At 46.3% G+C, this 22,777-nt stretch overlaps 1 protein-coding gene across 2 annotated transcripts in view; it reads left to right on the forward strand.

The window, feature by feature from the left end:
• The window catches only part of Ptprg (protein tyrosine phosphatase, receptor type G), a 685,269-nt gene that overhangs the window by 527,596 nt on the left and 134,896 nt on the right, over nt 1-22,777 (forward strand). For both annotated transcript variants that reach the window (XM_013346852.2, XM_026779901.1), the window contains exon 6: nt 12,114-12,180. In XM_013346852.2, coding sequence (XP_013202306.2) covers nt 12,114-12,180 — 67 coding nt within the window. The remainder of the gene's footprint in view (nt 1-12,113; nt 12,181-22,777) is intronic.

Here is a 22,777-nt window from a genome sequence, read left to right on the forward strand (position 1 = left end):
AGAAGAAGAAGAAGAAGAAGAAGAAGAAGAAGAAGAAGAAGAAGAAGAAGAAGAAGAAGAAGAAGAAGAAGAAGAAGAAGAAGAAGAAGAAGAGAGAAGTTGAAGAGCGTACCCAGATTTCAAATCTGCATCTTCCAACCTAGTTTCAAAATTTCTGCACTTGGGCACAGAAGATCATTCAGTAAAGTGCAAGCTTAAGGAGTTCAAATCGGTTAACACCCATGCCAGCATTCAGGCGTGATGGGGCACAGCAGCCGTGTCAGCGTCCAGGCGTGATGGTGGTGTACTATAGCCCCAGTACTGGAAGGCAGAGCCAGAATGGGACTTGCCAGCCAGTCCATCCAGTCTAGCCAGTAGGAAGCACTAGGCTTAGTTAAGAGATCTTATCTCAAAATCAGGACAAATAGCAATTGGGAAAGACACTTGATGTCAGCTCCTGGCATGCATGAACACATTTCCAACACAAACATATATAAAATTAATTAATTTAAAAAGTCTTTGCACCTACCCACTAACATACCCAACCAGCTGTTATAATGGCCTTGTTGCCTTGAGCTAAGGAGATCCATCTGCGTTTGTCCTAAATCGTTTCTGCTTCTTAGACTCTTGTCAATGATAGTTCTATAAATGTTATGGGATTCTCTCTTCCCCGTGGAGCAGTCCCTCCCTCCCCAACCAATGGAAGTAACGCTAAATCTAGAACACTGGAGTCCCAGTGCCTGAGCGAGTGACTTTATGCTCTGTGGAGAAACTCTTATTATTTTCTCCGTGGAGAGAGAGTTGCCCCAGCGAGGCAGTGATAGCGGGAACAAACTTTCTGGTTTTCCGTTTCGTTGTTACAAATGGCATGATCTATCAATCAGAGCCTGCTGGGAAAGATTTTGTCTTTCCTTGTTGCAGTTTAATTTTACCCTCTGCTGAACTCAGGTACCTTTTAAGTGCAAAGCTGAGTTCGCATTCCTCTGAGTCCTCTCCAAGTTGGCTCTAGACTCATTCACTGGACCACTTGTGAGACAGGAATTGGTCTAATTAGTGGGTTTAGCTCTGTTTACCCACATAGATGATCTAATTGTAATGTCCAAGGCACTGCTCAGCTGATGCCCTTGCATCAGGTACCGCGACAGATTTATTGGTGGTCCTGATGCTGTTGTCGCCGTGTGTGAATGAAGTGCACTGTCTAGATGTGTGAACAGGTTTATTTCGAAAGACAGCGGCAGGGAGCTTGTGTCTCTCTTATAGTGGCGGGCAGCAAGCCCTTCGTGTGGGAGAAGTGTGCAAAATAGGGGGTGGCCTATGAGGTATTGCTGAGGAGAGTGAATTGATACTTAATCCATCTTCGGAGACTCCATTAATGGCGCTATCATTCAGTCCCGAAAGGCAGCCGGAGTAGAAATACCCTCTGCGAAAGAGCTCTGCGGTACATAATGAGCTCCGCTTGGTTGCCGGGATTCTGAGCAGCTGTTCCTGCTGCTGCTCCGTGCCCTGTGCTATGCCCCGGGACACCTTTCGTGATGATGGCCTCAAATTCCATGCTGCAACCCGTGGCTTTCCTATGTTTGGCTAAACATAAAAGCTACTGAAATGTCTTCGTCTCAGAATTGATTATTGATGCTTAATTGTTCTGCCTGGTGACCCTTTTCATTATGGCTGCCCCGTTTCTCCAACCTGAACCTGAGGTATAACAACTGCATTGCTCTACCCCAGTGCCAGCAGCTGAGGTCTGCACAGGAGCAAAAGCTAAGCCAGAGGACGGAAACTACCAAGCCCCTTTTAGCCAGTGGGAGTCACAGTGTAAGGAAGATGACAGGGTGAGAAAAAGAGCCCACTTATGCCCTCCGAGACAGAACTGGATTGTCAGCACTGTCATCATCCATTCGCTGTCACATCCTGGTTAGCACTCAAGTTGTGGCATATGGTTGTCTGTCTCAGTGTAACACATCGTGAGTCTACCAGCTTAAACACAGCACACAATCATTGTCAATGTTCTGGGTTTTCTGGGTCCCGTTGACAGCCATGGCTGGGGCTCACCTGGAACTTCACTTTAAAAATGGTCCACTTCCAGGCTTGCTCAGGTTGTTGGTCAAGGTCGCACCTTCAGGAGAACTTACTTCTCTCCTAACCAGTGGCCAAAGGTTACCTGCAATTCCTTGTGGTAGTGGTTTCTCCAACAAGACTATTAAGAAAGATCTGATGCTGGCCATCGAGATGAAGATTGTTTGTTAGGGGCTGGAGAGATGGCTCAGTGGTTGGGAGCACTGGCTGTTCTTCCAGAGGTCCTGAGTTCAATTCCCAGCAACCACATGGTGACTCACAGACATCTGTAAGGAGATTTGTCGCCCTCTTCTGGCCTGTAGGCATACATGCAGACAGAACACTGTATACATACATACATACATACTTAAGGTTAGGTTCTTTTATAATCACAGCAGAGAAGTGGCCACATTGCTTTGCTTCATGCTGCTGTATCAGTGTAAGTCACTCTAAGGCCCAGGGTACTTGGGATAAGCATTCTGGGAGGCCTTCTAGAATCATCCTATCCCAGCCTTCCATGGCTCTTCAGTACAGAATGATGTTAAAGAGCTGGGTACATGTAATTATATTAATAGCACTGGTCACTTACTTGTCACCTCGTCATATTGCTACAGGTACAAGCCAGTCTTTTGACGTTGTGATACAGCATTGGCATCTACAAAATTCATATTTGAGAACTTTGCACAGGTGTCTTGGTCAAGATCTCTGTTGCTGTGAAGAGACGCCATGATCACGGCAACTCTTATAAAGACAGATGTTTCGTTGAGCTGGCTTACAGTTCAGAAGTTTAGTCCATTACCATTATGGTGGGACTTGGTGGCGTGCAGGCAGACCTGGTGCTGGAGAAGGAACTGCATGTTGATCTCAGGCAGCAGAAGGGATCTGTGTCACCTTGGGTGTAGCTTGGGTGTAGGAGACCTCAAAGTCAGCCCCCACAGTGACACACTTCCTCTAGTAAGGTCACACCTACTAATCATGCTACTCCCTATGTGCTCATGGGGGCCAGTTACATTCCAACTCCCACAGCAGGCTTTTCTTTTGTTTTGTTGTTTTAAATCATGAGACCAGAGAGATGGCCCAGTGGATAGGGGGCTTGGAGAACCAGAATTATAACACCCCGTAGCCTCATAAAAAGGCAGACGTGGTTTGCTTGCCTGGAACCTGAGCACTGTGGAAACTGGAGACAGGAGGATCTCCGGGACTTTCTGAACACTGGCCTTACTGAAAAATGTCAAATCCCAGGTTCAGCGAGAGACCATGAAAGGGCAGAGAACAAGAGAGGCTGCAGGAAGTCACCCAATGTCCTACATCCTCTTACGTGCACACAAAAGGTGTGCACACCGCCACAGAACCGGCAAACGCCATATGTACACCACAGCATTTTTAAAACACCAACAAAAATCTATAAGATTTTATTTGGCAATTTTGTATCAGGCCACATTCATAGCTATCCTGGGTTTCATGCAGCCTTCAGGCCATGATTCACCGCCCCAAGTCATGTCATTTTAATATTTCAGTTGCTTACCTTTTTTTTCCCAACCAGTGATGAAGGCATCACACTCAAGGAATTAAGGGCAAATGCTGTCCCAGTAAGCTACCCCCGAGGCCCCACTGAAATATTTTACACACGCCACCTCTCAGCTGTTTACCTATTCTTCCTGACTTCCTAATAGAAGCAGTGGCATTCTCTGCTGCTAGAAAAGGATTTTCTGCTGCCACGGGGATCTGTCTGGCAACCTTTTGATCCGGTACGTCTTGTTTCTTGTGTTTCTCTTGCTGCATACATGGCAGGGATTTACATCGGTCCCTACACAGCCCTTTCTGGATCCTCTCTGTCTTTTGTGAATCGAGTGCCTGGAGCAGCTTTTTGCTCGGAGGGAATGAAAAAGCAGAGGTGAGAGTTCACATCGAATGTGTTTCTTGTTGAAGTCTCTCTGTGCTGGGAAACGGCTGGCCCGGCTTTCTCTCCTAAGCTTTTGCGGTTGTTCAGGTTTCTGGTCCATGGCGGGAGCATTACCAAGGGAGAGTAGGGACTGTTCAGCGTGGCACACAGAACAGAGAGAAACATCTGGCCAGCTGTAGAGGTTGAAACACGCTGCTCTTCCGCCCCAGGCTCCCGCAGATCACACACATTTCCCTCTCCTTTTTAATCCAAAGGTCACAACAGTATCACTGTGAGACAGTGAACATTGCAGCTTAAGACTCTAGGTTGAGCTTTATGGGTTTGGGATTTTGTATGTGCGCTCTATTCCAAGAGCCTACTCTCTTTGGAAAAGGCTAGCTTGGATGGGACAGGCAGTTTTGGAACCGTATCATCGGCTGGTGGGAGACACATTGAAAGGGCCACATGGGACAAAAGCCCACGTGACCCTGTGCTGGTGCTGTTTGCCAACTGCCTACCCTGCCCTCAGCCTCCTCCTCTTTCGTGGCTTTGCTTATAGCCTTGAGGTGAACTGAAAGCCAAAGAAATGGACTTGACCACCACACTCAAGACCCTGATACCCATGAATGTGGGACACGACCTATGTGGACAGAAAGCAAGACTGTCTTGGCACAGTCTAATTGGGCAGATTGGTGGCTTTTGGTGGAGATGACTGCCTCCTGAATTAACTAGTAACCCCCAAGAATATTAGCTAACAGTAACTAAGTCATGTCAGGGCCTGAGCTCTGCCAGGCAGACAGGCGTTTGTACCCTGTTGGCGCTCGTCTCTTTTCATGCCAATCCTTACCGAGAGCTGCGGCATAGAGACTTTTCATCTGCTTGGCAGCTAGTCCTCTAGATCTGTCTGTCAAGTGCTGGAGGCGGGATGATAACCAAGGGCTAGATCCTTCCCCTCAGATGAGGGCGCTCTGTTCCCTGCGGCTGTGGTGACACTTTGCATAGAAGCTGTTAGGTTAGGCTGAAAGGGTAATACTGGAGTGTGCGTTGTATGCAGACATGTTTGTTGTATTCATACCTGTATGAGGATTCACATGGCTGTGTGGATGTTCAGCTCTTTTGTTCTCCGCCTTATTCCCTCAAAGCAGGGTCTCTCACAGAGCCTGAAGCTAAGCTGCTAGCCTGCAAGCCCCACTGATCCTCCTGTCCCTATCCACCACCGTACTGGGGTTAGGCCCACACAGCTATGCCTCGCTTTTGTTACATGCGTCCCTGGACCTGAACTTAGGTCTTTATCTTCATAAGTGAGCGCTCTTACCCGTTGAGCTACCTCCCCAGCCCTTGACCTTAGGAGCAGGAAGCTACTCTTAGATTCTCTTGGAGACTGTAGTGTGCCTTTTAAGAAAGGTCCTACAGCCTTGCTGTACACCACTCCCCCGTCCCCATGCCTGTGCCTTGCCTGTTTCTGAACCTTGTCCCCATTTTCCTCCATGATTTCCTTGTGAGGTGGGGTGCTAAACACTTCAGCCCCTCTGATCCCACACTTCATGATCCTGTTAACAGCAGTGACAGCCAGCGGAGAAGATGGTGTTGAGATGACAGGAGGAAAGAAAGACACCTGATCATCCATTGCTGAGACGTTAGAGTCCCAATAAGAGACTGGGGAAAGGAAGGGTGGTTGGAGTGCCGCTTAGCGGGGATTGAGTTAGTGGGCGTAGGCACATTGCCTAATTTACAGGGACTGGGAAGATCGCTCCGTGGGTAAGATAGCTTGCTTTATAGTCAGAGCCTGAGTTCAGACCCCCGGCACCCACATAAAAATTCACGGAAAGCCACGCACACCCATAAGCCGGGCACTGGAGGGCAGAGATGGAAGGCTTGCCAGAACTTGCTGCCTACTATCTATCCTTGTTAATTTTCTTTGGTTGTACTGCCATACAGACCGTCACCAAAGCAACTTGGGGAGGAAAGGGTTTATTTGACCAGTCACAGACCATCACTGAGGAAAGCTGAGGCAAGAACAATAGCCAAAGCCTTGGAGGACCTCTGTTTCTTGGCTTGCTCAGCTTGCTTGTGTAAACAATCCAAGACTACCTCCCCCAGGGGTGGCAGCACCCCAGGGACTAGACCCTCCCATATCAATCATTAATCAAGAAAATACCCCTACAAATTTGTCTCTGATAGAGACATTTCCTAGTTGGGGTTCCCTCTTCTAGTAGACCCTGGCTTGTATCTGGTTTGCAAAACAAAAACAAACAAATAAGAACACACACACAAGAGTTTAATGTTAATAGCAGAAAATAGTCACTCTTAGCTGCAGGTAAGGACTCTGTGAAATGCAGTCTTGGGGAAGAGGCCAAGGTGAAACCAGTTGGTAGCAGGAAGCTCCTACCAGCAAGAAGGAAAGAAACTGCAGTCTCCTTGCTGTGTGGCTCTTAGGTGAGGGAAACTGAAGGGAAGGAGACTGATGTGAAATTGGACCTCATGGGAAGCGCTTGTCCTCTTTCTGACCAGGTGTGTTAGCCTCTGAATGCACAGTTACCTGCTAGCCCTCAGGCTGGTTGGATCGTTACTGCAGTTCAGGAAGGCTGAACAGAATCTCCACTGTTTGACACTCTCCCACCCCCCCACCCCCACCCCACAGCTCTGCTTCATGGGATAGCTCTGCCCTCTGCAAACGTAATCTTTTTTCCCAGGAGGGTGGTTGTTGCTGGATAGGAGGTTTGTGGTAGGAAAGTAGCAGCTGCCGATGTCGGATTTGGGGCAAGGAAGTTGTCTTGGCCATCCTATCTACCAGATGGCCCGGACCTGATAGATTGACAATTATTAGAATCTGAGACAAGGGCCAAATGGCACAGGGTTCGGAAAAGGCAATAGGAGCCTCTTTGAATGCGGCACACATGTTCTGCTGGGAAGGCTCGACGTCTGTTTTATTTTGCTCCAAGATGGGGATAGGCACAGCCCATTCTGGAGTGCCTAGATGATAAGCATATAGATGGACAGACCACTGGGAGCCTGGGGCTGCTAATTGGATGGTCGTACAAACCTAAGTGGTAAGTGACCACGTGCAAAGGAAATTTGGTGGCTTAGATTTCAGTAGCTCGTGCCTGAAGTTAATCTCTGTCCCAAAGTCCATCCGTGTCAGCTTCCTGTATTGGCGATGTCTCCATGAATTGGAGTTGTATCTAAAGGCAACTGGAAGGCGTTGACTCAGAACCCTCTGTCCTGTTTGTGTGTCATCCATTTAAAGATGACTATGGCTACAAAGCTGCTCAGAATTGGAAGTGCCAGGAGCTATGGTTTTCAGTTGAAGCGCAAACTGTGTGTGTGCATGGGGGGGGGGAGCATCCCCCCCCATCATTTTTAAACTCCTTTGTGAAAGTTCTGGCTTCTCTGTGTTACCATGCAATTTCTTTGATCTTAAAGTGGAAGGAAGCAAGTTTCAAGAGCCAGGAAACCTCCTCGTGTGGCTCTAAAAGGAGCGGCATATTAAAAAATTGAGTAGATGTCTAGCAAAACGTGGGTCTTTTGAAATTTAACTCGAAGTGGTTTTACTGACAAACAGAGATGCTTGGGGTAGGACCTATGCTGTTGGGTGTTCATTGAAATGAGAGAGCTTCGGATGGATTGTTGTTCAGTAGGACCCGTCCCAGGCAGACACTGTCTATGCTGAACCTAAGGCTCTGCCCTTTCTGCTTCTGGTCCCTGTTGTAAGGATGTGGACACAGAAGCTGTGAGGGTTCACACCTGATTCAGAGCCCCGTTTTCTCACCCTCTCTCTCACTTGGCCTCCTTCTAGCTGGAACGGGAACCAGAATGTAAACACGGGTTGCTAAAACAGCCTTGTTCACTGCCATCGTGTTAAAAAAGCTGCCCACGTTGCTCAGCTGATATCCACAATTTTGTTTAAGTGGCAAACTGATTGAAACAGTCAGTGGAAGGGATTATTTCAGTGAGGGCTTTGCCTTCCTGGAACAAATCCACTTATTAGCATGCGGTTTGTATCCCCCGCCCATGGACTGGAGAATGAGCTCGGTATTATTAGGCAGTTTCTTTGACTAACCAACAGCTCCATTTCCTTCGCCTTTTCCTCTCTTGTCTTCTCAGCGGCAACTGAAGAGGCCGTGTAGAGACTTGCGATCGTGGGTTTCTCTGAATCCAGGGGCAGGCCTTTGAGCTGCCAGACGAGACCAGGTCTGAGTGGTGAACTCGGAGGTGCTGTAATCAGAAGTAAACAGAAATGGAGCCTGGATTAGTTTGCCTGGTTATTTCCCACTTGTATGTTATCAGTGGGTGTCAGTCACGGAGGATTAGGAGCACCTCCTCTGAGCCTTCACACCATCAGACAGGACTAAATGCACCGAGGGGCCCCTGACTGTAAGACATCCCTCCTCATCTCGGGATGGAGCATCATGGTACAGTAATCCCCCTTAGCTACAAGGGCAGCATTCCAAGCAAATGCTGCAGCCTGAAGGTCATACCAGACCTAACACAATGATATTTTTTTTATACCCATGCAAACCTACAGTAAAGTTCAACGGGCAGATTAATTAATTATTAATTAGTATACACAGTAAGAAATTAACAATAATATCTAATTAGAAAGTAAACATGGACATTCATGCCTGTCATCTCTTCACTTGGGGAGTAAAGGCAGGAGGGTCAGGAGTTCAAAGTCATCCTTAGCCATATCGCAAGTTCAAGGCAAGCATGGGCTACATGAGACCTTATTGCAAAATGAACAAGCAAACAAAAATAATAGAATAATTTTAGCAATGTACTATAATAAAGTTGCTGGCATTTGGGGTCACTGGTGAGTAAGAGAAGGGCTCCTTGAACATAAGCAATAATGACTACAGGGCATCTGATCTGAAAGCTAAGAGGAGAGAACTAAGGGACCAACAAGAAGGAAACTGATCCTATGTGGGCACACAGGGCAGTGGGCTCACGTACAGGCTAGACATCAGAAGATTCCATCCCAGAACAGTGTTCACTTTCAAACATGGGAATTATGTATCTCTCCTTTGGGGTTCCTCTCCTCCTTGCTTACTTGCTTTTTGAGACAGAGTCTTATATCCCAGGCTTTCTTTGGACTCCCTTTGTAGCTGAGGATAACTTAAACTGAGCCTCTTGCCTCCGTTTCTTAGTGCTGGGGTTAGAGACAGGCACCATCACCCCACCCTGATAGGACTTTCCCGTCTAATCTGTTCAGACCATAGTTGACAATAGGAAAAGGAAATACAAACAGTGAAACTTCGCCTACTGTTTCTAGAACGTTGCCATCATAGGCAGCAGGAGGGTGGCCTAATTTTGAAGGGTCGAGGCAGCTGAATTGGTCTGGTAAGGAGTCCCGTTTGGAAAACTGTAGGACACAGCATACAACATAAGCAACATGCAATGGCAGAGAAAATTGTCAGAGCCATTTCTCCCATTTCAGCCCCTGCGCAGTCACAGAAGCTCCCTTATGTGCAGTTGGCTCTGTTGAAAGAAAGATGAGCCCGGTTGGTTGCAATCACAACCATCCGATTATTCGGACATTCTGTGCATTGGCCCGCCGGCTTTGCTTGGAGGAGCTCCAGCTCTGCGTGGGTTATAGATGTTGAGCAGTGGCCACATGGCTTCGCGTGGACTTGCTCACCCCTTGGTAGCTGGCGAACTAGAAGGCCTTCAGCTGGAATTGCCCATGTTCCCTCTTGCTTCATTTGAGTCTGTGATAGGCAAGTTTGGGGTTCTCCACATGGTGGCTTATGGTCCCAGTGCTGAAAGAGCATCTGCCTTTGCCACATTCACCAGATGAAGCTCTGGCAAACCCCAGCTCCGGAGGAGTATGTGGCAAGGAGGGGAGGGGTCTGTGGCCATCTTACCGTCTCTCTCCACAGACTTCGAGAGTTGAGATAATTAGACTCACGTGAACATTTCCACTCCCCCGTGTTAACCTCTTGCCGCATAACAAAATACAAGAGATAGCTGGCTTAAGAAAGATTGATTTTGATTCATGTCGTGTGTTCCAGTCCATGATTGATTGCCCCGCCCCCACACTTTGGCCATTACATATGGAATGTGTAGTACTGCTAACCTCATCACTCAGCAAGCCTCCAGGGATGGTCCCCAATGACTAAGAACCTCCCAACTAGTCCATCACTCCTAAAGGTTCCACCACCTTCCCATAAAAGACAAAACCTTAAACCTACAGGTAGAGGGCACTCACCCACAACACCCTTCTACTTCCGGCCTCCAGACAAGTCTCTTCTTCCAGGCTCTTACTCTGTTCTGGGCTCTTGAAATGTGACACACTCACTGGTGAGATTCTCTTCGCCTGTGTGTAGTCTTGAATTGTGATTCTTTTGGGGGGGCCATATTTTAAATTTTTGATCAGTTACTTGATGTGATGGAAATACATTATTTCTTCAAATATAATTTAGATTTGGTATATCTCATGGATATTTGCCATATGTTGGCTTTTTAAGAATGTTTTCTACTTTAATCACTGCCTCACCTGGTCTGGGCTCCCTTTCTGACATGGGCTCAGTCACAGCAACTTTTAGGATTTTACCTGTGTGTTCTAGCACTGTGAGTCCCTAAACACTGTCCGTCTTTCCTTCCTTCCTCTCTTTTTTCCTCCCTCCCTTCCTTCCTCTGTATTGTTAACAGTGTAGAGGTGACTTTCTCATTATGTTACATTACTAGTCTATAAAGATCATCCTGCATCATGGCCCCTGTGTTCTGAAGGTGGGGTAGAATGTGGGGCTCTAGACTTGGAGCCCTTCAGCACACCGCTGGCCTCTAACATCTGGTAATGCTTCATTGTACGGTATAATTGTGAGCATCACTGATATCTAACAGCATCCTAGTCTTTCCCAGATAGATGTCAGGGGCTCTCTAGAATCCCGTACCACTCCCCTCCACCCACTGTAGTTGTGACAAATCAGAAATGTCTTGGGAATGATCACATGTTCCCTTAGCGGGGCAGAGGTGTCCCAGTTTACCGTTTTGAGCCACTGCAGTGTCCTAGAGATGCTGGAGCCAAAAGGGAAGGAAATGTGTGAAGTGTGGATTTGTCTCCAAGAGAGCAAGACAGAAACAGCAGCTCAACAGCGATGGGGGCATCTGCCTAAGCTGGAAGTGGTGTGTATCCTTTGTAGTCCTGAGAAACTCAGCATAGAGCTGGCTCTGGATTCCTCTGCGTTAACTTGAAACAGCAAATTGGGTCTTGCTGCACATTGAAAGGTTCATCAATATCTCAACTTCATTATGTGAGAAGTGGATTAATAGGAAATGCAGTCCCTGAAGGGGAAAAATGCAGGAACTATGCTAACCGCAGATAATGGATTTTGAAAAGCTCCTTATTTTTAGGAGAGAAAAAGGAAATACATAGGAGTACAAAGGGTGTATCATGACGCATCCTATACCTACCATTCAAGTCCTAAATGATTGATTCAAGGTCAGTCTTCCATCTCCCCACTCTCCAGTTGGTACCCACTCCTGGATTGTTTTAAAAGCACACTTCAGACATGGTTCTGCTTCATTAAATCGTTCCTTGTACATATTTAAGAGAAAATAGCTAAAATTCTAACTCTAGCATACTGGGGATATTTTCATCTACAAAAGGCATTAATATACTAAGCAGTATCTAAAACTTGAAGAAACGAACCAGTGGGGCCCATGGACCATGAGGCTCGGTCTGGAGTAGCATCGATTCTAGAAGGAAGATGAAGGCAGACACATTATCTTTCTACCATCCTGCTTTGATGGTTCTTACGAATGCCCACAGAGAACAGGGGTTTTCCCAGAGAACTGGGGTCTTTGCAGAGGAGAAGGAGCTGACAGGGAACTGGACCATTTTCTAAGGAGCAGGGAAAACGCAATCAGCAGGGGGCAGTGATTGCTGGGCCCATGATGGATTGTTCTCTGATAACTTTCGGTGACACTTGTTCAACCGACCGGGAGCACTAACTTTTTAAGGCTTTGCTACTGAGGTGGTGTGTCTCTCCTGTTATAATGTATTCTGAGAAGTTTGTTTGTTGTGATTTGTACTTTCCTCACTTAATTTTACCGTGTTGTAAATCTCCGGCATTTGGTGAGCACCGTGGTATATGTGAGACCTGAATGCATCCATTTCCTGCTTCTCTTTAGAAGATGAAACTGAGGCCGTTGTAGCTGATGCCAGGACAGATTTAACCAATCATGTTTCCTTTACATGTAGGTCAGTCCGAGGGACAATTCCGCACTGGATCCTATTATCCACGGGTTGAAGGGCGTCGTCCATCACGGTGAGTAAGCTTCCTTTAGCTGCAATGTGAAGGGCTGGAATCTTCACCTGAAGGACTCAGGTTATCTTGCAGAGGACAGAGGGTGATGTCACTCCTTGCCCTCTGCTGTGCAAGGGCTTTAGAGCCATTATCTTACGATAAAGAACACCCACAGTTATAACCTGCACAGTTATAATCGGCCTGGCTTCACAGCGAACCATTTGTTTCCCCTCAGGTATTTCTGTGAATGACCATATTGTAAATCAGAGCACTCGAAGATATGCGGTTCTCGGGTGTTATATCTGCCATTTGTCTCCTTACTCTTCTCAAAATATCCCGTTTTCAAGTTCCTTGCCACTGTTGAATATTTTTGATCTGCCTCGCAGATTTAAGAGGGGAAATAAAAGTAGCCAGGACAAGCCTTTGAGCTTCAGTCTGGGACCCAGCACCTTGCAGCTGCTGGCAAGGAAAGGGCCGGGCTGGCACGCTCTGCAGCAGACATCATACCCTCAGGCACAGACCTGGGAGAGGAAGGAAGATGAATGAGTTCTGTCTCTTCCAGCTGGTTTTATTGGCGGAATTTCCCTGCAACTATATTCTCAGCCATGCATCATTACCTGTGGCACAGAGATGCTCCTGTAGCAGAAGCACCCTAGCTTGCAGGAAGGTGTTGAGTCTGGAGCTCATGTAATGATTTGTAAAGTTTTAACAATCTAATTAGAATTCCAAAGACATTGACAAAAATAGCCCTAGTCACCATAGTAAATCTCCCTCCGTTCCTTACACTGTGATGAAATGTCTTCACACCTTTTGAGGGGATTGTCTTCCGATATGAGCCAACTCTGGAGAGCTTAGCAGATACCTCTTCCCGGGAAACTAAACTTGTTATCAGAGTCCGATTAAACTGGATTGAGCATTAATTGTTCTGTTCAGTCAGGCAGCAGGTAACAAGAATAAACCAAGCAAAAACAGCAAGGCAGAGAGCCGGGCCATGGCTCAGTCGGTGCAGTGCCTGCCTTACAAGCCTGAGGATCTGCATGCAGATCGCCAACATGCACATTAAAAGCCAAGCTCGGCAGCATATCTCATAACTCCAGTGCTGGGGTGGGGTGTGTGCAGAGACAAGAGAACCCTGGATCTCACTGGTAGACCAGCCGGCCCCGCCTAGTCCATGAGAGACCCTGCCTCAAAATGTAGTGTGGAGGGAGATCACGGAAAACGCCCGCCTCTGCCATTTGCCCTCCACATGCACCTCACGTGAATCCTCACATACTCATCTGCCACACACATATTAAAGACACATACATGGACAAAGAAAGAAGGAATGTATGACGACCCCATGGCAGCATCCCACGGAGCTTTTTCACTTGAAGAAGCTTGCATTGTTCCCTTCCAGATCTATGTTAATAAAGGCACGCCTCCTGTTCTGGGAATCAGACCCAGGGTCCCACTGTTAGTAAAACTCCCCCATTGAGCTGTCTCTACTCATCTCATCTGTGAGGACTCTTTCCTCAGCATCTGGATTGCCTTCCCCAAACCCCACCTACTGCCATTTCCTTGGGCATGAGTTATTCAGGGAAGTCGCAGACAATTCACCACAGGAACACTCTGTTTGACTGAGGGACACAGTGATCCCAGGTTCCACCCTGCTCTCGGACAGGAAAGAGCTTCACACAGTGTTTGCCTCCAATTGAAGTTCACCTCCCTCGAGTCAAAACCAAGATGCAACCGTGGCTGGGACATAGATGGAGGCAGTCCCCGCCAGCTCTTAGAAGAGGAAGAGAGGCACTGCCCTTCTCTTCCTGGAGTCTTCGCTAAAGTCTCCTCTGAAGTCCTCTCTTGGCACGCTCCTCTTCCCCTCTTGCGTGCTGACCGAGTGTCAATGTTTGCTTGCTAGTCTCTGCTCAGATCTTGCCTGTCAGATGACTCCTCCCTACCCACCGCCATCACTCTCGGTCATATCGTCCAGGTTTCTTTCTCAAGCATTTGTGGAACATCGTTTTTGCTTATACAATACCTCCTCAGGGGTGAGCCTCAGGAAAGGTAGAAAGATGACATATTACACTTGGCTGACAATAGCTGCCTGATAAATCACAACTAAATGTTTAAAGTCACGTAAAGGAACACACATTCAAGTGAAATATTATTGTACAAGAATAGAATGCGAAGGGGAAGCGGTGAACTAAAGACCACTGAGGCTTGGCTCTGATTGAGAAGAGAATCAAGATATGCAAGGGGTCCGGGGGAAGGGGTCAGAAGAGTATGCCGTTCTCCCGGAAGGGAATAGACATCTTGAGGAGTTGAAAAGAGCGCTTGGTTGAAGGTCCTGTGAGGGATTCGTGCGATCTGCTGATCTGAGGGAGCGTAAATAATTGTGCTCTTCACAGCTTCTCTGGCTGGGGAGAGGTGATGCAGATGTGTGATGTGCGGAAGGGATCAGTGTGGCTCTCTGAAGCGGCCTCTCCATCTTGACCTCTGGGGGTTGCATCTTAGAAAGTTAACTTCGTATGAGCTGACTATTTTTTGTTGTTTAGCCAGAGGAGTCTTCTGTGTTCCTTCAGCTGAGATGCAGTTATCTGGTCTTGGCTGCACCGTGTGCTTGGCACATGGTCACAGGGGTGCTCTGTGAATCAGATGCCAAGGTAGGGTTTTAACTAAAAGAGAGATTTCCCAAGGGGGAAGATGACCTGGGAAAAAGAAAAAGGAGGAGAGGTGTGGTTGGTAACAGTGTTCATTCGCAGAGCAGAGAGAAAAGCCTTCTTCTTTCCTTCCTGTCTTCCTTTCTTAAAGATTTATTTATATATTTATTATGTATACAGTGTTCTGCCTATACACCCAGAAGAGGGCACCAGATCTCATTACAGATGGTTGTGAGCCACCATGTGGTTGCTGGGAATTGAAGTCAGGACCTCTGGAAGAGCAGCCAGGGCTCTTAACCTCTGAGCCATCTCTCAAGCTCTTGCTCTTCCTTCTTCATGTGTGATGAGCTGCTTCTGTGCCCCATAAACGTGAGGATGGTTAGGAACATCATCTGCCCCATGCAACAAAGCTTCACACTGGCCGTTTTTTGAGTAGCGGATGTATCTGATGTTCTCTGTTGCTCCCTTGCTGGATCCTTCCAAGGAAGCTGTCTGTGAAAGGACAAGTTCTGATCATCGGGAACACACTTCTAGAATGCTCCTTCCAGATGAGGCTCTGGCAAGCTTTCCTTGTCAGCGGAAATTGTGGGTGGGACAAGATGCAGACATGTTTCTCAGGAGAGCTTCGAATGACCTGTCAAACAAAACAGCACTGTGACAGACTTTCTCGTAGGGGGAAACTACAATACTCAGGTGTGCTCACCCCAGAAAGGGAGCCTGTGACAGGCCAGGGTAACAGCCGTGCAGTGCAGTGCTCCTTTGGTGAACAGCTAACTCTAAAGCAGCTTTGTTTTCAAAGGGCCAGTTCCAACATGGGTGAAGATTCCTGAAAGCTGCAACCCCGACCCCGCTGTGTGCACCATGCGGGCAGCTCCACAGCCCCAGCACCCAAGCATACCCTTCTTTCTGGGTTTGACTTGTCTGGGTCACCAGCCCCAGCCACCGGCACCCCCTTTCATACTGTTAATAGCTGCCCAAGTTTTTGTGTTCCTTCCCCCTCCCCTGGAAGGGGAGTGCTGTCATTCAGAGGCACACGCCATACAACACTTGGGCATTTCCAGCCTTGTGCTTCTCCTTCGTTCCCCCTTGCCCTGGGAGACATCTTCTGCTCAGACAGAGTCCTGGGATGGCTGGAGTCATTCCAAACCCCACACAGAAAGTGGAGTGAGCAAGTCAAATTGTGCATGGTAACAGCCCCCAGCCAAGGTTTGCCACTGGCAGTAAGAGCAGGTGCCAGCACATTCGGTCTCTTTTCACATCGAACCCTGACTCAACTGCCGTTTCCCCAAAAAATAATGAACTCTAATCCTAGACATGCCCAGACTTGGCGAGCTTCTGAAGCAGCAGGTAGATTGTGATCTCATGGCTGGAAGAGCCCCTTCAAAAAGCCGTGTTGTTCAGATGCCTCACTCTCTGATCTGGCAGTCTTATGCTTAAGTGTATACACCAAAAAAAAAAAAAAAAAAAAAAAAAAAAAAAAAAAAAAAAAACCAGCCACACAAAAGACTTGTAACAGTTTTGTTCTTAATAGCCACAGATTAGATGTACTGAGTGTTCACCAGTGGGAGCATATGAACTAGCCATGGTATATTCGATTGTAGCCCGTTACGTAGGGCAGTTAAAAAACTGGCGACCTACCATCCTACACAAAGGGACAGACACTGCTTGGCCACATTTATATTAAGCTCAAGAACAAATCAAGGGTGATGCAAGTTAGAATGGGAAGGTGAGTTGGAGGAGCAGCTCAGAGGGTTTTCCGGATTTAAAAATGCTCTTTGTTAGCTCTTTATATGGGTATGCCCAGCATTTTGAAAATGAGACATGATGTCACACATGAGTTCATACCTGAGAATCACACCATTGAGTTTACAAAAGCAAATTACCAAAAACTTACATAATTGCTGAAGTGAGTTTACGTTTTTGTGTTGATCCGTATTCACACCTGTGTTTGGACACACCCCACGGGTGTGATTACATAGTTACAATACAGTTTCACCTGATGATCCATTTTCATACCTGTGTTTGGACACACCTCACAGAGGGTGACTACACAGTTACAATACCGTTTCACCTGTTGATCCGTATTCACACCTGTGTGTGGACACACCCCACAGGGGTGATTACGTAGTTAGAATTCAGTTTCTCCTGTTGATTTCTATATTGGACTCTTTCTGAGTTAAAGAGTAGCTCATGTGTTTGACACACTAATGTCTCAAATATGTGCCCTCTACAAAACTTGAAGCAACAACAACACAACAGAACCCCCATCAGCCTGAGTGGATAGTCTGATGTGTAAACTGCCCAGAGTATTGAGTGCTAGTTATGGTGTGAATGCCTGGGACTTTTCTACGTGGTAATAAGTCAGCACAGACAGTCTGGAAAACCACTGCAAGGAGAAACTCAGAGATATGCCCGGCAGGAGATGAGTGTTTGTGGCATTGCTTCTTCTGGTTACCCAAAGGCAGAAAAACCTCCAAGCCCATTCATTAGCAGGTTAGGTGGAGACATCTTAGCATAATGATACAGTTAGACATTTGCCACAGTGAAACAATGAAAAGGGGGGAGGCGTGCAGCAGCATGGCGTATTTGAGAACCAGGAAGATTTCCATGGTGAGACCGCAGGGAAGGCAACATAGTGATTATTTCGAAATCAAAGACGTTGCCACTGCTTGGGTTGAATAGGAGAGTGATTGTGTCCTGAGAGTCGGGTGGAGGCCACACACAGGAGTTATTTTAGGGTGATTGGCATTTGGCTCTGCACATCTTCGTGTTACATTTGCAGTCAAAGCAGACAGTGATTTGAATTCAACAGTGGGAGATTCAGAGACCTCACAGCAAGCCGAGAGGGGAATGACAGCCATGTTTCTAAAACCTTTGTGCCATATCAACCCTTGACAGGCTGTTTCTTCTTTATGTTAAAGAAGTGTGTCTGCCTCAGGATCTTAGCATTAAGAAGTAACTTTTGATGCCAGTATCTACTCTGCTCCTAGGCTTTAGAAAAAGGAAAAGACAACAAAGAAGGCAGGTGACTGTCTAAAGAAAAGCTGCTTGCTTTTGTGTTGCTGCATGGTCATTCGACACTCAGGAAAGGTCAAACTAGCCCAACAGGCACCATGGATTCTACTGAAAACCCTCTGACCGCTTAATCTCCATGCCACAGAAACATGTGAGGCAGCCTTTGCTGGGAAGTTGGTCTAGGGTCACTCCTTGAAAAGTGACACAGATGTAACATCCTGTTTCTTCCAAGCTGTTGCCACTCCTTGTCACTGTGTGTCCCCATCTGCAGGTTTCAGTCTTAACAGAGCCCCACCAAATAGTTTCTATCAAAGGAGCAAGGTAAAAAGTATTCAAAGGACTCTGCTATGTTGCTCTGGCTCCATCACTATTATGACCATGGCTCATGCCTTAAAAAAAGTCTTGAGAGCCGGGCGGTGGTGGCGCATGCCTTTAATCCCAGCACTCTGGAGGCAGAGGCAGGCGGATCTCTGGGAGTTTGAGGCCAGCCTGGTCTACAAGAGCTAGTTCCAGGACAGGAGCCAAAGCTATAGAGAAACCCTGTCTCAAAAGACAGAAACAAAAAAAGTCTTGAGATCACTGTTTGGGCAAATGAATGAATGAAAACATCTGCACAAATTCTAGGAAAGAAGACACTTGGGGTAGGGAGGATGATTAGGACACAAGTAGACACCTATGTCATCATGCACCCATATGACATCACAGAGATGAGCTGGCTTAGTTTGAGATGTCTTGCTTTTTATGTACCCATGAGCTTTAAGCATCTTTGGTGAGTCCATTCCTCCTTCCACAGTGGAGTCCCTAAGACACACTAGTCAAGACACTGAGGTCAAAGGAAAAACATGGTCCTTTCATATGGAACCGTTTTCTGATCATTCAAAAGTTTCCTTTCTGTACTTGCGGTCTGGTGCTCCAGAGACTGGCTCTTCAATTGCCTGTACAGTTGCTTCCTATGTCCAAATATTCAAGTGTGTTTTCTTACTTTCCACATGAAGTTTGACTCTAGGATCCAGCAAACATGGAGACGATTACAGAAGCATGTGTTGGTTCAGGCTGTCCTGGATTTGAATTCTGACTCTTGAGCTTAGAAGCTGTGTGATCCTGTGCAAATGGCTGTGTCTCTCATTAATATTTCCATATGAGAAAATGAGGATAATATTGAGGCTGAGAAGACACAGGGAATGTTGCCTGCTGTGTGCCCACAGCACTCTAGATTAAGGCTCAAGAAACTTATCTGTAAACCAAATCAAGCCTCCTGCTTGCTCGTTCAGAGTTTGATTGAGACACACAAATCTTGGCCCACTGCTTGTCAATATAAATAAAGTTTTATTGCGCAGCTATACTCATTTGTTCATGTATTATCTGTGGCTACTTTTGTAATACAGACAGTACTTGTTACTAGCAGTGCTTTAAGTCTTACAGAACTTTAAATATTTGCTCTCTGGCTCTTCTCAGAAAGAGTTTGCCAGCCTCATCTCAGAGGAAGCTGGAGTTTTGTGTGCTTTCTTCATGGCACTGCCACATCCAGTGCGTGTGCGCGCGTGTGCATGTGTGTGTGTGTGTCTGTGTGTGTATGATCAAATACTCACCATATAACAGCCTGTGCTTTCGTTTTGATCTTGCCCCAGTCCTCACATCCTCTAGATATGTTTCAAGTGAATTAATGAGGGTTCTGTTGGAATGTTTACCTGGAAGCAATCGTTCAAATCATTTTCCCTCCTTTCAATGAGGGAGCCAGTGCTATGCTATCTGCGGCTCACTGATCGTTCTGAACATTTACAGCTCACTGGTGATTTTGAGCATCATAACACGCGACAAAATTTCCCGTTTGAAGTTTATGTTTCCAGCACTTAATTACATGGAACTTTCCTGAAGTGTGCTATAAATGTGCAGCAGCCAGCGCCGGGCTAATTGGCTTCTGTCTTTTTATGGATCCAGGAAGAACTGATGCCTATCTGAATGCTTTTGATCTCAGATCTTCTAGAAACAGACAGGCTTAAGCCATTTCCAGTTTCCTGGATTTCGGTTTATCAAAACCTCCACCATAGATGCGAGCTGTTTCCGTTTCTTTTCTTGGCCAAGTCCAGGAAGTAGGATGCTGTGTGATTGCTATTTTATCACTAAATGGCATTGTTAACAATCGTGTTAAGACATAAAAAGGCCTCAGAAGTTCTCATTCAACCACCCTCCTTTGTCAGTCTGTTATCATTTGAACAGGACCCTGGGAGTTTAGGGAAACATGCTTAACCTTGTTTCGGTGAAATATAAAGAACAAAGGGTTTAAGAAAAATCTCCAGTGATCCACTGGTCTCCCTTGGGTGACTTTTATACCAGGCTTCTCTGCTGTCCATATGTCACCTTAATAGGAGAAGTCCTGTCACCTCACGGGCAAGAGCAAAGGATTTGGCTTTGAATATTATTTCTTCCTTTGACCAGATGTACAAACAAATCACTTATTTTCTCAGTAGCTCAGTTTTCTCCACTGTATGGTGAGGTCTTTGATTTATCTTGGAGATCTATTATCTCCCAGCACACAGTGTCCCTGGCACATGGTAAGTGCTGAACATGAGCTGGGCTCCCTCCTTTCCCGTGTCCCTTGTTGACTTACACTTGTTGGAAGGTGAAGATGTCTTCTCGAGGGTTCTGCTTGTGTTTCCTCCTGGCTGTTGAGTGTATGACATTGGACTTTGCTGAAATATAGAAAACCTAAAGGAAATGAAGCCAGGCATGGTAGTAACGCCTGTGGTCCCAGGGCTCAGTAAGCAGAATCAGGAGGATCACAAGGGCAAGACCAGTCTAAGCTACAGACAAAAGCAAAAAAGATCTCGAAAAGTAAAGGAATCAGCAAAGACAATGGTATAGATGGTCTGTGGTAACCAGTACTGTTTTGAGTAGGGTAAAGAGCCAGAAGGGGGAAGAAAGGAAAAAGCACATCCGTCATAGCTGTTTGATCTGCCCATGGACTTAGTCCTGCCCTGGTGCTTTCTACAGGTAGCCTTGTTTCATCCCTGCAGTTGCCTAGGAGATAACAATGTTGTAGCAGATAGGGAGCTGAGACTTCGGAGAGATCAGCTGACCTGTCCAGTCCCCATAGTGGAACACTGAGCCCAGTTATACTGAATACTGAGATGCATTTTCTTTTTTCTCTGTCTCCCGTTCCTATCTCTCTTTCTTTTTTTTCACTAACAGGGTCTCAGTTTGTAGTCCCAGCTAGCCTCAGACTCCTAGAGATCTGGCTATCTCTGCCTCCGGAGTGCTGGGATTAAAGGCATGTGTCACTATGTGCAGTCTGAGATGCTGTCGGCGTGTGTCACTATGTTCAGTCTGAGATGCTGTCTCCTTCTGCTCTGCCGGGCCAGCTTCTGGCATCACCCACCGTCTTGTTTATTGCCTGCATCAGTTAATTCTCATGTACCGTGTTCCTCTTTTTGTGAATTTGCTCTTTGCCTTGTTTAAAGGGAAGCCACGTGAATGTATTACCCTGTCAGTTAAAGTCTTTACAGGTAGAGAGACAAGGCCTAAAACTGCTTGGGATGGTCCTGGATTTTGACATTATAGAATTCCTGGAACTTCAGTGCCACATCCATTTCTCTGATTGTGAACCTCATAATTTCTCTTTGTTTTCTCTGAACATCAACTTGAGATGAAAATGCCATGCTTGGTCAGCTAATCACGGAGGCTAGATGGCTTTGCAGTAGGGTCTGTGACAGTCATTATCTTTGGCCTCTCTGAGCTTGCCTTTAGGTGTCCGGGTTCTTCAAATAGGTTCTCCAGCCTATAAGCCAGTCCTACTTGGCCCATACAACCACACCAGATACTTATGTTACTGTAGATGTTCCTAGATTTTCCTCTAGAGTATGCATGTTAGGGAGACAAAATACGTCATGTTGCCTTGTTCTTGCTTCTCTTGAATATCCCACTCTTCTCTGTGGGTAGCAGTGTGCATCACCATGCTTGGCAAATCCCGCAGTTCTGGATGACGTCACTGGTCTCCTCCATATGTTAACTATTCAGCGTATTTTATGGAGACCCTTCTTTGTCCCTATGTAACCAAAGCATTGCAAATATTAAGTTATTAACACACTGAAAAATGCAATCAATCAGGTGATTATCATCTAATGTTTTAATGATCACATTTTTAATCCAATTACGCGTGTTTGAATCTTTCAAATTTTCTTTAATTAAAAATTGCCTCTTGGCACTGCTATCAGAAAGAAGAAATTGAACAGAATGAGCCAGATATAATTTAATGTTGAGGGGAGCTGCAAGGATAGCTGGGCTGGGCTGAGCTTAATGGCTGACCGTGACTTTAAGGCCCTCATACAAAATTTCCTAATTGATAAGCAAAATTTAATCATCTTCGAATATACTACATTTGCATTCAAATAAGGTGCTCCTTTTTCCAAACAAACCTCCCCTAACTGATTATTCATATTGTCGCTCAAAATGCTTAAAATGAAAGACAGAGTTGGGTGAAGTGTAGACTACTTAATACAGTGTGTATTCAATATAAAAGTCATACATTATTCATTTTCGCAATTTGAATAACTTTGAATTTAGCATCCCTGTTCCTCATTTTTTTCTTTGATGAACAATTAATTATTAAAATATAATATTGTCTGCATATAGCACCCGGAATCCTTGAAAGTGGAACAGGAGGCTTCTCCCTTTTTCGGTTCTTTGATGTGCTCGTGCACACACCTGCTTATTCTGGCACAGAGCAGGGCATGCTGGGAGAATTTAGTGTCTCGTATGTTTTCCTCAACTGGTAAGAGGCTGCAATAAGAATGCTTTGGATTCAAGTTACCAATTAGTCTAGAAGTTGGGGGAAGTGTGCAGTTCCGAGAGGGCGTGGAGCCACACAGCCCCTGTAAGGTCACAAGGCGCACAAGTTTCATCGAACAGCCTCTCCAGTCACTCTCGGTGCCCGGTGCTCTCCTAACCTCTTAAGGAATGTTAACTGG

The sequence above is a fragment of the Microtus ochrogaster genome, chromosome 6 (genome assembly GCF_000317375.1).
Source record: "Microtus ochrogaster isolate Prairie Vole_2 chromosome 6, MicOch1.0, whole genome shotgun sequence".
NCBI lineage: Eukaryota > Metazoa > Chordata > Mammalia > Rodentia > Cricetidae > Microtus > Microtus ochrogaster.